General features: G+C 44.9%; 1 protein-coding gene across 27 annotated transcripts in view; it reads left to right on the forward strand.

Moving 5' to 3' along the window:
• Positions 1-6,874: 6,874 nt before the first annotated feature.
• The window catches only part of ABI2 (abl interactor 2), a 104,408-nt gene continuing 93,706 nt past the window's right edge, over positions 6,875-17,576 (forward strand). For 7 of the 27 annotated variants that reach the window (XM_075829801.1, XM_075829812.1, XM_075829807.1 and 4 more), the window contains exon 1: positions 6,876-7,223. In XM_075829801.1, the coding sequence (XP_075685916.1) occupies positions 7,107-7,223 (117 nt within the window). In that variant the 5' untranslated portion in view covers positions 6,876-7,106. Of the gene's footprint in view, positions 7,224-17,576 lie in introns of all 27 variants that reach the window. The other 20 variants (XM_075829804.1, XM_075829822.1, XM_075829816.1 and 17 more) reach the window with 5 other exon arrangements.

Genomic DNA, 17,576 nt, shown 5'->3' on the forward strand with positions numbered 1-17,576 from the left:
GGGGGCCACACCCCTCTTTTCAATGCCTCAGATGCTGCGATCGCGATTGACAGCAGCATTTGAGGGGTTAATCGGCCAGGAACAGCACGATCGCTGTTCCTGGCCGTTAGTCCAGGGTGTCAGCTGTAAAACACAGCTAGTCAGTTCACAAGTTGCGTAAATACTGACGTTTTTCCGCAATGGAATTCATTGTGGAAAATCCGAAGAAATTACAGTAGAAGCAATGTGGATGAGATAAAACAAATCTCATCCAGACGCTGCGTAAATACTGAGTGGAAAAAAAAACGCTCAGAAATTGACCTGCGGTGCAGAATTTTATTCAGCAGCATGTCTATTGTATTTGCGTAAATGCTGCTTATTTGTTGAATTCAATGGGGAGGTAAATCCCGCAACAAATAGCAGTTGTTGCGTTTTTTGCATCAGGTTCGCAGTAATTCCGCTGCAAAAAAACGCAACTCAGGAAAGAAAGACAAAAAAAATCATATTTACGCAGAAGTCTGTGTTCCTCCCTCCACTGGGTCTCCTGGGATGACGTTTCATTCCATGTGACCGTCACTGCAGCCGATCACAGGCTGCAGCAGTCTCCTGGGATGAAACTTCAGACCGGCTAAGTGCTGCAGTTTTCCGTAGCGGACATTCTGGGCAAAAAACTGCACCACAGTTTGGTGCGTTTTTTTGCCTGGAATTTCCTGTGGCGTAAAGGGCGGATATGCTGTGTGATTTTTACGCAGCGTATCTGCCCCGTGTGACCTCGGGGGAGCCTAAGAAACACAATATACTGAAATAAATTAGTATTGCAGTCTATATTGCAAGTGATCCAACGATCACTGGTTCAAGTCCCCTACGGGGGCTAATAAAAAAGGAAAAAACAATGAAATAAAGGTTTTTTTAATGTTTCAAAAAAAAAAAAACATTAAGGGTATGTTCACACGCAGTGAGCAAAAACAGGCGAAAACAGCTCCTGATTTTCAGACTTTTTTTAACAACTCGCGTTTTTTACGGCCGTTTTTGGAGCTGTTTTTCAATAGAGTCAATGAAAAACGCACCCAAAAATGTCCCAAGAAGTGTCCTGCACTTCTTTTGACGAGCCGTCATTTTACACGCCGTATTTTGACAGCAACGCGTAAAATAAAGGCTCGTGGGAACAGAACATCGTAATTCCCATTGAAAGCAATGGGCAGATGTTTGTAGGCGTATTAGGGGCGTTTTTTCAGGCGTAATTCGAGGCGTAAAAAGCCAGAATTACATCTGAAACCACTGCGTGTGAACATACCCTAAAAGTTAAAAAAAACAACTTTTCCCATCTTTGCCCTAATGTTAAAAAAATAAAAGTTAACTCGCCGCGCCCATGAAAGCTTGAACTACTACTTTATAACTTTATTTAAAAAAAGTAAAACACCTAAATCAACGGAATTTTTTTTTTATGGCTCTCAGAATATGGCGACACAAGACAATTTTTTTTTATTCGCGTGGCAAAACATAATAAACCATAAATTTGGTAACGCCGTAATCTTATGAACCAGAAGAATAAAGTGAACATGTCGTTTTTACCACCTGATGGATGCTGTGAAAACAAAAAACCCCCAAAACTGGTGTAATATGCCTATTTCACCCCGCAAATATATATTTTTTGGTTTCCCAGTAAATTATGTGGTACATTAAATGGTGTCATGAAAAACTACAACTTGTCCCGCAAAAAACAAGCCCTAATACGACTATGTCGACGACAAAAGTTATGACTTTTGGAAGGCGGGGAGAAAAAAAACTAAAATTAGAAAATGAAAATTGGCTGTGTCATTAACCCCTTAAGGACGCAGCCACTTTTGGACCAAATGACAGCCTCATTTTTTTAATCTGACGTGTCACTTTATGTGGTAATAACTCTGGAATGCTTTTACCTATCCAAGCGATTCTGAGATTGTTTTCTCGTGACATATTGTACTTTATGTTAGTGAAAAACTTTGGTCGATAAATTCAATATTTTTTGTGAAAATGTGCAAAAATTAGCATTTTTCGAAATTCAAATGTATCTGCTTGTAATATAGATAGTAATACCACACAAAATAGTGACTAGTTAACATTTCCCCTATGTCTACTTTATGTTTGCATTATTTTTTGAACATCATTTTATTTTTCTAGGACGTTACAAGGCTTATAAGTTTAGCAGCAATTTCTCACATTTTCAAGAAAATTTCAAAAGGCTATTTTTTTAGGGAACAGTTCAGATCTGAAGTAGCTTTGAGGGCCTTATATATTAGCAACCCCCACAAATCACCCCATTTTAAAAACTGCACCCCTTCAAGTATTCAAAACAGCATTTAGAAAGTTTCTTAACCCTTTATGCGTTTCACAGGAATTAAAGCAAAGTGGAAGGGAAATTTGCAAATTTCATTTTTTTTGCAGAAATTCCATTTTAATCCATTTTTCCTGTAATACTGAAGGTTTTTACCAGAGAAACAAAGCTGAATATTTATTGCCCAGATTCTGCAGTTTTTAGAAATATCCCACATGTGGCCCTAGTGTGCTACTGGACTGAAACAAAGGCCCCAGATGCAAAAGGAGCACCTAGTGGATTTTTCGGCCTTCCTTTTCTTAAATTATATTTCAGGCACCATGTCAGGTTAGAAGAGGTCTTGTGGTGCAAAAAAAAAGGAAACCCCCCAAAAGTGACTCCATTTGGGAAACTACACCCCTAGAGGAATTCATCTAGGGGTGTAGTGATCATTTTGACCACACAGGTATTTCATAGATTTCATTAGAATTGGGCAGTGAAAATGAAATTACATTATTTTCCAATAAGATGTAGCTTTACCTCAGAATTTTTTCAACAAATAAATGAGGAAAAGCACCCCAACATTTGTAAAGCAACTTCTCCACAGTACGGAAATACCTCAAATGTGGTAATAAACCGCTGTATGAATACACATCAGGGCTCAGAAGGGAAGGCACGCCATTTAGCTTTTAGAGTACAGATTTTGCTGGATTGATTTCTCTGCACCATGTCGCATTTGTAAAGGTACCAGTACAGCGGAAGCCCCCAAAAGTGACTCCATTTGGGAAACTACACCCCAGGTGACTGGACTGGTCCACTCCCGGGCTGGCATCGACAACAGTGAGAACGCCGCTGCAAGACTCCTGCCTTCTTCTGACCGTGAGTGAATGCAGAGCGGAGAGTGGCAGCAGTAGTACCTCTACCGCACTCCGCACAAAGTATAAGGGGCTGTGTGTTGCGCTACCTACAGGGGGGCTGTGTCTGGAGCTATCTACAGGGGGGCTGTATCTGGTGCTATGTACAGGGGGGGCTGTGTCTGGAGCTATCTACAGGGGGGCTGTGTGTGGATCTATCTACGGGGGGCTGTATCTGGCGCTATGTACAGGGGGCTGTATCTGGAGCTATCTACAGGGGGCTGTATCTGGATCTATCTACAGGGGGGCTGTATCTGGAGGTATCTACAGGGGGGCTGTATCTGGCGCTATGTACAGGGGGGGCTGTGTCTGGAGCTATCTACAGGGGGGCTGTGTGTGGATCTATCTACGGGGGGCTGTATCTGGCGCTATGTACAGGGGGCTGTATCTGGAGCTATCTACAGGGGGCTGTATCTGGATCTATCTACAGGGGGGCTGTATCTGGAGGTATCTACAGGGGGGCTGTATCTGGAGGTATCTACAGGGGGGCTGTATCTGGAGCTATCTACAGGGGGGCTGTATCTGGAGCTATCTACAGGGGGGCTGTGTGAGGGGCTATCTACAGAGGGGCTGTGTGTGGCAGTATGTACAGGGGGGCTGTGTGTGGCACTATATACAGGGGGGCTGTGTGTGGAGCTATCTACAGGGGGCTGTGTGTGGAGCTATCTACAGGGGGGCTGTGTGTGGAGCTATCTACAGGGGGCTGTGTGTGGGGCTATCTACAGAGGGGCTGTGTGTGGCAGTATGTGCAGGGGGGCTGTATCTGGAGCTATCTACAGGGGGGCTGTATCTGGAGCTATCTACAGGGGGGCTGTGTGTGGAGCTATCTACAGGAGGGCTGTGTGTGGAGCAATCTACAGGAGGGCTGTGTGTGGAGCTATCTACAGGGGGGCTGTGTGTGGGGCTATTTACAGAGGGGCTGTGTGTGGCAGTATGTACAGGGGGGCTGTGTGTGGCACTATGTACAGGGGGGGCTGTATCTGGAGCTATTTACAGGGGGGCTGTATCTGGAGCTATTTACAAGGGGGCTGTATCTGGAGCTATTTACAGGGGGGCTGTGTCGTGGAAATCCATCGCTCAAAATATATTAGACTGAAATTTATACGAGTCCAAACAGACTATCAAGGCCAGACCCCATTAGTCAGTATCCTAATTAGGATATTTCACCGATATATATCGAGAGAGGAGAAGAAAACACAGACATGCTGATATGTTCAAAAATACTCCTCTGAAGGATTTATTACCAAACTCAAACTGTTAAACTGAAATTCAGAAGGGGTGTAGGCTTGAGGTAAACCAATCAGAGACAATGTAACAATATTTGTTATTCAGTAAAAAGCATACAATAAAATACATCCCAGATACATCATTATAATTCTTCACACATTAGGTTTTACAGGCCTTATCTCTTTTGGACACAATGTTCTCGTGGAGATGGGGGAGACCTTCCTTCACGCATACTTGCCACCCTCCCATCTCCCCCCCTGTCCATTCTCTACCAACTTCGCATGGGAACCAAGGTCAAAGATAAAACATACAAAATCAACATTACTTGTATTAAAGGAACAATGACTTTTCTATTCACTACAATAAAACCAAGATGGGAACTCCAGACAAGATGGCTGCTGCACAAAACTAAATCATTTAAACATTATCATCACTTTCACATAATACATATCTTAGTAATTCGGCATCCTGCTTGATAATTCACAATGTAATTTCATACAGAGAATATAAGCAAATAAATCATCCTTCACAGCTGTGTGTGGCGCTATCTACAGGGGGCTCTGTGTGGCGCTATCTACACGGGGCTGTGTGTGGAGCTATCTACAGGGGGGCTGTGTGTGGAGCTATCTACAGGGGGGCTATGTGTGGAGCTATCTACAGGGGGGGGGCTGTGTGTGGGGCTATCTACAGGGGGGCTGTGTGTGGAGCTATCTACAGGGGGGCTGTGTGTGGCGCTATCTACAGGGGGGCTGTGTGTGGGGCTATCTACAGGGGGGCTGTGTGTGGGGCTATCTACAGGGGGGCTGTGTGTGGAGCTATCTACAGGGGGGCTATGTGTGGAGCTATCTACAGGGGGGGGGCTGTGTGTGGGGCTATCTACAGGGGGGCTGTGTGTGGAGCTATCTACAGGGGGGCTGTGTGTGGCGCTATCTACAGGGGGGCTGTGTGTGGAGCTATCTACAGGGGGGCTGTGTGTGGGGCTATCTACAGGGGAGCTGTGTGTGGAGCTATCTACAGGGGGGCTCTGTGTGGAGCTATCTACAGGGGGGCTCTGTGTGGAGCTATCTACAGGGGAGCTGTGTGTGGAGCTATCTACAGGGGGGCTCTGTGTGGAGCTATCTACAGGGGGGCTATGTGTGGAGCTATCTACAGGGGGGCTGTGTGTGGAGCTATCTACAGGGGGGCAGTGTGTGTGTGTGTGGCGCTATCTACAGGGTGGCTGTGTGTGGAGCTATCTACAGGGGGGCTGTGTGTGGGGCTATCTACAGGGGAGCTGTGTGTGGCGATATCTACAGGGGGGCTGTTTGTGGCACTATCTACAGGGGGGCCGTTTTTCACGTCCGAGGTGCATCTGTGCTCAGCGCTGCGGGACATGATGTCACGCATCCCCCTTAGTTGAGAGTCTATGGAGGGATACGTGAAGTGTGAAAAGATAGGACATGTCCTATTTTCCCACGGACCCTTGAAACAACGGCTGTGTGAACGGCCACATTGAATTACATAGGTCCATGGGACGGCGGCTGTTTCAACGGCCGCCTCACGGACGATTAACACGCTCGTGTAAATAAGGCCTAACTTTGTGTGAACAGTTTTGGGAAGGTCCTTTTCTGTTCCAGCATGACTGCGCCCCAATGCACAAAGCAAGGTCCATAAAGACAGTGCTTTCAATACTTCATTGTTAGGGTATGTTCACACGAGGTCATTACGTCCGTAATTGACGGACGTATTTCGGCTGCAAGTACCGGACCGAACACAGTGCAGGGAGCCGGGCTCTTAGCATCATAGTTATGTACGACGCTAGGAGTCCCTGCCTCGCTGCAGGACAACTGTCTCGTACTGAAACCTACATTGGTTACTTTTAAACCTATATGTTGTATGTCCCAACTGAAATCCTTTTAGCTGGACTAATTAAAAGTTATATCTTAGTTTATTTTGATAAATTTATTTGATAGCTGGGAAAGCTGGGTGTTTTGTGTGCTCCAGCACGTTTAGCCTTTTTTGAATGTCTATTGCCCGCCGGCTATCAGGGTCATTTCGCAGTCCTTGTGTAAAACATACTCTAGGCTCAAAAACATTAATAATTCTGTGCCGATGTCTCACAGAAAAATATAAGTTATTACCCCATAAAGTGACACCTCAGATTTGAAAAATGGGTCTGCGTCAGGCTCCGGTGACAAGGGGTTAAACGTGTGAGAAGAATAAAGCTTACAAATAAACACACACATAAACATTCGTCAATATGTGCTATGCTTTGTGTGAACATTCATCTCCTATGTTTGAACTATTTTGAGGTAACTCAGTTCCCATTTTTTTGCAAGCGGAAAACTATCACAAAAATGACGTCACCATAAAAGAGAAAGCGCGGGTCACATGACAGATCGCGCCCCCGCCTTCTCCAGCTTTCCCAGTGCCTCTGTTGCTAGGCGACCGTATACGAACCGAATATGAACCAAGAACCCGGGGAGTGCGCGCTTAACAAGCCCAGCTCCACCGCGCAGACGCATTGTCAGGTTACTCAACCGTGAGCTCAGAGCTGCGCACATTTTGGACACGCCCCTTTGCTGAGCGAGTGTGCGTCGGGGACGCGCCTCCTGCATTTGCTTGTGCTGTGCGCGCCCCCGCGCTTGTCTTTCCGAGCTTATCCCTCTGCAGTGTAGCGGGGCTTCTAGGAGAAGAATGTGGTGAGGAAAAACATGGCGGAGTTGCAGATGCTGCTGGAGGAGGAGATCCCCGGCGGCCGACGGGCCCTTCTGGACAGCTATACCAATTTGGAACGGGTGGCCGACTACTGCGAGAATAACTACATCCAGGTCTGTGAGGGAGATGGATGGATGCGGAGGAGGTGGAGGGATGGAGAACGGAAAGCGCTGTGGGGGTGTGTGTGTGGAATACACACGACGACCCTGGGGGCTGCACATATCTCATTATTATATGATCATTGCGGTTATATCACTGAGGATGATGATGCTCTGACATCACTGACTACAGATGTAATAACCCGCGCTGATCCGCTGCTGCTTCACACATCCTCTCACTGCTGACCCCTTTGTCACCCAAAGGTTAATTGGTGTTTTATATGTCGGTATTGGGGATGTTACTACGACCTTCATCATCCTATTATTAATAGGAGTATGTAGTGTGGCAGCGGGTTTGGAAGGTGGTAATTATGGATGTATATGTGTAATATATATATATATATATATGTGTGTGTGTTGTTTTATTCCTGATATATTGCTGCCGCTTACCTTCTCATTCTAACCACCTTTCTCTACCAGTTTGTGCGCCACCATCGCCTTATTTCCGGTTTTCTCCCTTGCCACCCGTTCATATAGTGCAGATACTGATCGGGTATGTTTGATGGTTTTGCATTGTTACACCTGTGGCTATAAACTTCTCTTGAGCCGTACATTGCGTGTTTGATTCCGTAAACTAGATGTCATTCTTTATCTGGTCCCATTCTTATTAGTTCTGCCACTTATCAGACAATAATATGCCGATGTTTCTCCAATAATTGTCTCTTAAGGGTATGTTCACACGGCGGGGGTCCGTAACGGCTGAAATTACGGGGATGTTTCAGCCTGAAAACATCCCCGTAATTTCAGCCGTACCGGCATGTGCAGGCGCTTGAACGCCGCGTCAATTACGGCCGTAATTAGCGCTGCTATTCATTGGAGTCAATGAATAGCGGCTCCAATTACGGCCAAAGAAGTGACAGGTCACTTCTTCTACGCGGGCGTCTATTTACGCGCCGTCATTTGACAGCGGCGCGTAAATATACGCCTCGTGTGAACAGACAAACGTCTGCCCATTGCTTTCAATGGGCAGATGTTTGTCAGCGCTATTGAGGCGCTATTTTCAGACGTAATTCGGGGCAAAAACGCCCGAATTACGTCCGTAAATAGGCCGTGTGAACATACCCTTACTGTTCACACGTATTTCTTCACTTTTGAGGCTGGATTTACATGGTGCGGTTTTGTTGCATTTTTAGCTTGCGTTTTTTGTTTTGGTAGTTCGACTTCTATGTCTCTCAATGGAAGTTAATCAACGAAAACTGAAACTGCATGTTAATAACGCAACAAAAAACGCTCCATGTGAACCCAGCCTAATAACGCCAGTGATTTCACAAAACTGGCCCAGTACTTCTAAACGTTTGTGTTCGGGGTAGTTCACACAGCGTTTTTTGTCAGGCAGAAAAAAATCCTAAAGGAATCTTGAGGCAGATTTGGAATTACCAGCGGTTTTCTTTTTTCACGTGATTTGTGGTGTTTTTTGCCTGAGTTTTTTTTTTAGCCCTTGAATCTAATGCGGGCAAAAACAGCTGCAAAAAAAAGCATTCAAAACGAGTGCCGCAGCTTTTTCCGTCTCCCGTTGATTTCAATGGGTGGTCAGAGGTGGAAACCGCTCAAAGAAAGAGCATGCCGCTTGTTTTTCTGTGAGCTGCCAAAAGATGCCTGGCAAAAAAAAAAAAAAAAAAGCCTCTGCCTGCCATTGAAATTATTTGGGGCATTTCTTGGCGCTGATTCTGACGTGGTTTCCGCATCAAAATCCGTGCCAAAAAATGCTTTGTGAACTCCCCCTTAAGATCTATGTACTATAAAATGTTTGTCACGCTGCCAGATTGTCATTCTGAACTCTGGGTATTGTCCTCGTGGTGCTTTGAATTTGACACACACAAACCTTTTCATGTATTAACGTCGTATGTAGCCCCACCGTGACTCAGGGGCATCTTCTCCCAACGCAGGTAAAGACCGCGGTCCTCTCACCCAATCTGCTTGCTCAGTATTTTCTAGTTGCGCCCCTGGCAGTAACTAGGTAGGTGGCTTACACTGCTCACCTTTGGGGACCCCCACCTCTTGGGAAACTAGGGGTCCCTTGACGGTCATTTGGCAATCCTATCCAGCCGAGAATAGGTAGAGAGCTATCCGTGCATGCGAGTGGCTCACTCTTTTGAAAGGAATCACTGGCTCGGTTGTCTCCATAAGGGTATGTGCACACACACTATTTACGTCCGTAATTGACGGACGTATTTCGGCTGCAAGTCCCGGACCGAACACAGTGCAGGGAGCCGGGCTCCTAGCATCATACTTATGTACGACGCTAGAAGTCCCTGCCTTGCTGCAGGACAACTGTCCCGTAGTATAATCATGTTTACAGTACGGGACGGTTGTCCTGCAGCGAGGCAGGGACTTCTAGCGTCGTACATAAGTATGATGCTAGGAGCCCGGCTCCCTGCACTGTGTTCGGTCCGGGACTTGCGGCCGAAATACGTCCGTCAATTACGGACGTAATTAGTGTGTGTGCACATACCCTAACAACGATAGATTTCCGTGGAAAAAGTAATGTGCATACGTGGCCAGCTCTCCTTTATTTAGCCAATATCGATCGCATCTAAGTTATGAACTTAGATGTGATCGCTAACAGCTGGATCACGCAGGACCCGCGGTCACTGAAGCAGTCAGTCACTCTGACCTGACGGATTCGGGCTTGAGCGCAAGATGCAGCTTATCTGAAAAAGTAAATTGAAAAAAAATAAATAAATAATAGAAACGAAGTACAAAGTTGCTTAAATCACCATGACACGTTGAGGTAATATATATATATATATATATATATATATATATATATATAATGTGTGTCTTCAAAGGTTTATCCTTTAAGCACTCAATGGCAGATTTGTTGGGTAGAAAAATTGCGATTTGTGCAAAAACTGAGTCTTTTTGCATAAAAATTTTGTGACTTGTGACTTTTGTCTTTTTAAACGGTCTCCGTCACTTTTTTAAAAGGTAGGCAGGTATTAGCGAAAGGAGGCATGCCCTGATGCAGCCTGACAAATTTACTATAATTTACACCAGAAACTGGCGCAAATTAAAGGGGAAATCTATGCCAGCACGTAGCCGGTGTAGAATTCCCTTTCGGTGGCACGATCGGCAGAGATACGGCTAATTTAAGAGGGGCTAATTATCAGGAAAACGAGCATTCTTATGAATTCTTGTTCCCGATCATTGCCCTGTGTAAATAGGGCAACAATTAGCCGATGAACGATCAAACGCACGTTCATCGGCTGATCATATCGTTTATTCAACTTCAAATATTATCGTTGTCGGCAGCACATCTCTGTTGTATACAGGGTGATGTGCTCCCCAAATGATAGAAATGTACGGGAACGAGTGATTATAGTAACGAGTGCTTGTCCCCCTACATTACTGATCATAGGTCCTTCTGAATGGAGCAAACGAGTGCAGATCAACGACCTGTTTCGTTGATCGGCGCTCGCTTACACGGCCCATGCTGGACCATGTAAGAGGACCTATACTCCTATTTTTTTTTTTTTTTATTCAAGACTGGCAGATGAAATGCCAATAAATCTAATAAAAGCATTTTGTATGCTGTAAAAGGTGGTCACATACATGAGTAGTCAATGGTGCCCTGAATGTGATGTGAGAAGAATTCCCTACGTGAGTGTATTGTAAGATGTGTCTTTTGTAGCTCGGGTTTTAATTGCCTTTTTTTTAGCGAGCGGCCAGTCAGCAGGTTTTCAGTATGTTACAGTATGCCATGATGGCGTTTTATCAATATTAAAGTGATCAAACATCACATTGAAAGGTTGAATGCATATGAAGCATCTATAATGTTGACCAGTACTCCCTTATTCTGCTTTACATCTTCACAATTAGATTATAAGCACCATTTCATGTAATAACCAGTTGTGTGTGTGTCTGTATCGCTTCGCTATTATAGTCATTGTCCATATTCTGGTTTGAATTATTTTTTATCTGCTAACATCTGTGATCAATTTATGACATTGGTTTACACGCTACAAATGTGAAAAATTCTAACTTGCTATGATGATTGTATGTAGCCCAGTCAACCTATCTAGTCAAAAGATGTCTCACTTATAACCTATAATTCTATTATAGGGGCTATGACTGTTTTATCCTGTGAAGGCAACATAACATAATATCTGAGGCAACTCAGTTGCGTGAATATAGGGTCCTCCATTGGGCCTGGACCCCAAAGCCAGGGGAGACCGTGGCCCCCCGCACCGCATCAATGAAAAGTTACCATAGTAACTGGGGCCTATGTAATAAACTACACGGGTCCCCCGTTACTATAGTACCTGATAGTACTTGCATGCCTCCTTCCGGAGGGCAGCCTGACATCACAGCGCTATGCGCAGCGCACAACATCCCGACCCTAGACGGAGTCAGGACCTCCGGTGCGGCCGAAGAGGAGGGTACGTTTAATACCACTGTCTGCTGGAGCTGATAGGTCGGGTCTGACGCCCGGGACCCCCACCAATCAGCTGTATTGAAGGGGGTGCAGTGCTCATACGAGGGCTACTTCCCCTTCGCTCCGGTCACTTTCTCACACTGTGCGAGCAATGAAATGAAGGGGAAGCAGCGCTTGTACGAGCGCTGTACCCCCTTCAAAACAGCTGATTGGCGGGGGTCCCGGGAGTCGACTCCTACCCATCAGCTATTGATGGTCTATCCTAAGGATAGGCCATTAATGTTTAGTGTCTACACAACCCCTTTTAAGCCATACTGTATAAGATTACTGCCTGCTGGACCCTGTATCTAAACCTACCCTAGGCTTAGATACAGGGTCCAACAAACCGTATCACACATGCACTTGGGCCCTGTATCAAAGCCTACCATATGTGTTGGGCTGTGTTCACATCAGCATTGCCCTTCCGTTGAGGAGTTCCGTCTGAGGTTTCTGTCAGGTAACCCCTCAACGGAACGGCAAACTAAAACCTCAGCTTCAGTTTCCCTCACCATTGATCTCCATGGTGACGGAAACGTTGCTAAAAGTTTCCGTTTGTGCACGATGAACGATGTAAAAAAACAAATAAAAAAAGTGCTAAAATTGCTGTTTTTTGGGTTTCCTTGTCTTCCAAAAAATTGAATGAAGAGTGTTAAAAAAAATTGAACCAATAAAAATGACCGCTCATACCACAAAAATCAAGCCCTCACACAGCTTTGTCAACGGAAAAATAAATTGTTATGACTCTCATGATGCAAAATGATGGCCCGGACTAATTTTTTTTAGGTCCAGTAGTTTTTCCCTATAAACCCCATGTCATCATTTGCTAGACCCCACAGGTGGACATTTTAGGGCTAGGGCTTTGTCCTGCTTATAGGGCTAGTGAAGAAGTCAAAGATTAGGCAATACTGGAGCGCAGATATTTTGTACAATACCCCTATTTACCACATATCCGTGTCTCATGGTACATAAAGCTGGCCATGCGCATTGTATGGATGGCGTTGTATAAGGCTGACTTGCTATTCCGATGTGCAGATTAGTTGGGAACATTCCTTCAGTTGTAAGAAGTAATTATCAAGGTCCTAGTATTTGGGACGCGAGGAGGGCCCAAGCACGTCTGCCCAAAAACGTCATCTCCGCTTGAAGCGAGGCTGACTTATTATAGCAGGACAACACTTTCTCATTGAAGTTCTCAAAACTGCAAACAAGGAAAGGACTCCATAAAAGTGCAGAGGATGTTCCAAAAAGGGTATAAGAAAGGACATAATTTATCAGTGTGACACCTGCCCCAAAAAATCCTGTCTGTGCATAAAGGATTGGCTCAAAGCCTACCACACAATCCATGAATTATTCAATTTTATTAGTAATTTACCCCATTATTACATCATTCTATTATGCCCTGATGCACTCCGCCCAGCTTACATATGCCCTGATGATGTACTCCGCCCAGTTTACATATACCCTGATGCACTCCGCCCAGCTTACATATGCCCCCACATTATAAGCTTAAATACCAGTAAAACTCCAAACAATACTACCAAAAAAAAAATCTGCGCTCCCAAAGCCAAATGGCGGTTTTTCTGAGCCTGTCAGTGTGCCCAAACAGCAGTTTATGACCACATATGGGGTATTTCTCTACTTTGGAGCAGTTTCTTTAGAAATGTTAGGGGGCTTTTTCTATATTCCTTGTGGACACTGTTATTTTAGTTCGTTTTTCTTTTTAGCTAAAAATTATTGGAAAAATCATTTTAGTTTTTTACATTTTCACTGCCCAATTCTAATAATCTATGAAACACCTGTTGGGTTAAACTGCTCATTACACCTCTTAGATGAGTTCCTTGATGGCTGTAGCTTTAAAAATGGGGTCATTTTTGGGGTGTTTTCTTTGTTTTTGCACCACAAGACTTCTAACCTGATAAGGTGCCTAAAATATATTCTAATAAAAAAGAAGGCCCCAAATCCACTATGTGGTTCTTCACTTCTGATACCTGTGTTTGAGTCCATTACCACACTAGGGCCACATGTGGGATATTTCTAAGAACTGCAGAATCTGGGCGATTAAATATTGAGTCATGGTTTTCTGTTAACACTTGCTGTGTTACAGAAAAAAAAAAATGGATTTAAATTGAATTTCTGAAAAAAAATGAAATTTGTACATTTCATCTCCACTTTGCTTTAGGCCTCATTTACACGAGCGTAATATACGCGCGTGCTTTTCACGCGTGTCGTACGCACCTATATTACTCTATGGGGGCATGCAGACAGTCCGTGAGTTTTGCTCAGCGTGAGTGCGCTGAAAAAAACTCACATGTTCTATAAATCTGCGTTTTTCGCGCAGCACGCACCCATTGAAGTCAATAGGTGCGTGAAAACCACGAAGGTCGCACGGAAGCACTTCCGTGCGAACTGCGTGATTGGCGCAAGAGCTGTCAAACTGAATGTAAACAGAAAAGCACCACGTGCTTTTCTGTTTACAAACATCCGAACGGAGTGTCTTAGACATGAGCGAACCGAACTTTACCGGGTTCGGCCGAACTCGTTTTGACCGAACCCGGCAGGAGACAGTCACTGGGCAGGGTGCTGAAAGAGTTTAAACTGTTTCAGCACCCTGGACAGTGACTTCCGATTCCAATATACTTGAACGTGTAAAAAAAAAAAAAGTTCTGACTTACCGATAACTCCCGGCTTCTTCCTCCAGTCTGACCTCCCGGGATGACAATTCAGTCCAAGTGACAGCTGCAGCCAATCACAAGCCAAGCACAGGCTGCAGCGGTCACATGGACTGCCGCGTCATACAGGGAGGTGGGGCCAGATGTCAAGAGAGGCGCGTCACCAAGGCAACGGCCGGGAAGTTCTCGGTAAGTACGAACCTCTTTTTTTTTAAACAGGTTACTCAATATGGTGATCGGAATGCACTGTCGAGGGTGCTGAAAGAGTTACTGCCGATCAGTTAACTCTTTCAGCACCATGAACAGTGACTGACGTCGACTAGCCTCATCTCTATGATGACACGCGCATCATACACGGATGACACACGGAGCTGTCAAGTGCCTTTTGCGCACGCAAAACGCTGCGTTTTTTGTAAATGAGGCCTAAGTATAACTTTTTTTTTTTTTTGTTACTTGCGATTTTTGTGGCAGAATCACTGATTCCACCCGCAAATATCGCAACACACGCCGCTTCGTTGCGGGTTTAAGCACCCCATTGAATTCAATGGGAAAACCCGCAACAGAAGAGCTGTGATTCTGCAGCATTAATTGACCTGCTGCGGTTGAATAAAAAAAAATTTCAGCTGCATTTTCCGCAGTGTGGGGACGAGATTTGTTGAAATCTCACGCACACTGCGCTACTGTAATACGCAATTAATTAGTTGCGGAAAATCCACCTGGTTTACGCTGTGTGTGTGTTCCTACCGTAAGGCCTCATGCACACAAACGTGTTTTTATGGTCTCGTTAATTTCTTTGTACCCATGCACGCGACCGTTGTTTCCCCGGTCAGTGCATTGCCCGGCTGCCTGAACCACAATAAGGTAGGACATGTCCTATATGAGATGCATTTTGCGGTCCAGGCCCGGCCTGTGATTTGCAGATGACGCTCCGCAGCCATCCGAGCCGCAAATCAGGGGCCGTTCACACCACCTCTACAGTTGTGTGCATGAGGTCTTAAACTGGCCATACAATCAGCCTGCGAGAAATAGGGAGTTTTGTATGTTGAATGAACACTCTTTTGGCACGCAGCTACCTAATGTGTATGGCCAGCTTTACAGACCTTTTATTTGATTGGTCAGAAATCTGTGTGTGAGAATTTAGTTATCTTAGGCTTCGTGCACATCTGCGCCAGGGTCCCGTTCCGACGTTCCATCAGGGCTTTCCGTCAGAATTGGACCCTGACGGACACAAACGGAAATCAAAGGTTTCCATCACCATTGATTTCAATGGTGACTGATCCGGTTCCAATGGTTTCCTGTTTGTCTCAGTTGTGCAAGGGTTCCGTCGTTTTGACGGAAGCAATAGAGTAGTCGACTACGGTTTCCGTTTGTGTCAGTCAGGGCTCCATTCCGATGAAAAGCTCAGACGATCTGTCGGAACGGATCCCTGGCGCAGATGTGAACAAAGCCTTAGTGATTTATTTGTTTTTTGTAAACTGGGATCCACTAAAACCTGAGATCTTCGGATTGTGGGGGTGGTTGGAAAGTTTTGTACTAAATGACTGCCTTGTGGCTCGGTCAGGAAATTCAATGTAATTGTGGTGAATCAATAGTTTACTCTTGTTCTACAGGTATTGTCTTGTACAGCCTTTGAAGTGAAAGATGTCATTAGAGGTCTGTTTATCAAGGGCTTCAAAAGCTTTTTTTTATTCGAGAACTTTGTGCGATTATATAGTCTAATCGCCATAGAATGTGAAGTCAGCCATACATAAATGTAATTGGAGCCTCTGTTCTCAAGCCGCAACGATTATAGGCCTATTTAATTATAGGTTAGAAGCTGCGCTGGTGGGGTATCACGTTCATGAAGGTTAGGCCTAGGTCATATCACGTTGGCCCTAGGTTTAGCGTATATGTCAATAAAGCTCCCAGCATACACACTAAATGTGTCGATAGGATTCCAATAGCCGGAGACCAAAGAGGGTCCATTTGGCCTCCGTTGGACTGCTATACGTCGGTATAATATATATATTTTTAAAAGGTATGTAAAAGTGTACTAGTTCACGCTAATCCATCCGGCGGGATTAGACAAAAGAATGATACAGCGTTGTATACTTTTTTTTTTTTAACATGGGAAACTATGGGTGATGTATGGCATACGTCACAGGCGCATGTTTAACTTGCACATCATGGGCTTTTCAATAGCTTTTCATGACCTATACGTTAAACGGATTAGTTTATGTTTAACAGATACCTGTGAAGAAATACTAATATGGTTATCCGTCTCCTATAGACTATAATGGTATGTGCGTTTAATCGATACATCTCTTATGACACCAGTTCATGACCTATTCGTTTAACTTATACCATAAGGCTAAATGCACAGGTTGCAGGATTTGATTTGGAAAATCTGCATCAAATCTTTAGGTAAACGCAGGTAAAATCCGCAATTAATAGTGCGTTTTTTAAAATGCGTGTTTAGGTGTGGCACGAGCAGGCCCATAGGAGTCTATGGGGCTCCCATAATTACGGGTGACTACGTGTGTGCACCTGTAATTACGGGAGCGTTGCTAGGTGACGTCACGGGATAGTCACTGTCCAGGGTGCTGAAAGAGTTAACTTATCAGCAGTAGCTCTCAGCACCCGGGACAGTGAGTACCGCTGGAGTTAATAGTATTAAAAGTTAACTTACCCAGAAATCATCATCTTCTTCCTCCAGTCCGGCCTCCCGGGATGACGTTTCATCCCATGTGACCACATAGACTGCCGCGTCATCCAGGGAGGTCGGACTGGATGTCAAGAGAGGGACGCGTCACCAAGACAACGGCCGGGTAAGTATGAATTTCTTTTACTTTTTACTGCGGAAAGGGCTGTCCCTTCTCTCTCCCCTGCACTGATAGAGAGAAGGGCTGACTATTAGTGCAGTGCAATTTTGCAGCGAAAACGTGCCAGTAAATACGGATGGAATACGGGTGGCACCGGACCCGTATTTACGGGCATGGGTCCGTAAATACTGGTGCAATACGGGCCGAATACGTGTGACCAAGGACCCGTATTTACGCCAGTATTTACGGGAGGACAAAAATACGTTTGTGTGCATGAGGCCTAACGCTGTGGATTTGCCTCAGGAAAATCCATGTGACAAATCTACACGTAGTACGCATCGTGTTTAGGGGGCCTAATAGTCCATGGTGACCGATGCCACTGTTATGGCATACGTTAACGGCCTACGTTTAACGTATACAGCAAATA

This window comes from Rhinoderma darwinii, chromosome 6, assembly GCF_050947455.1.
Source record: "Rhinoderma darwinii isolate aRhiDar2 chromosome 6, aRhiDar2.hap1, whole genome shotgun sequence".
Classification (NCBI taxonomy): Eukaryota; Metazoa; Chordata; class Amphibia; order Anura; family Rhinodermatidae; genus Rhinoderma; species Rhinoderma darwinii.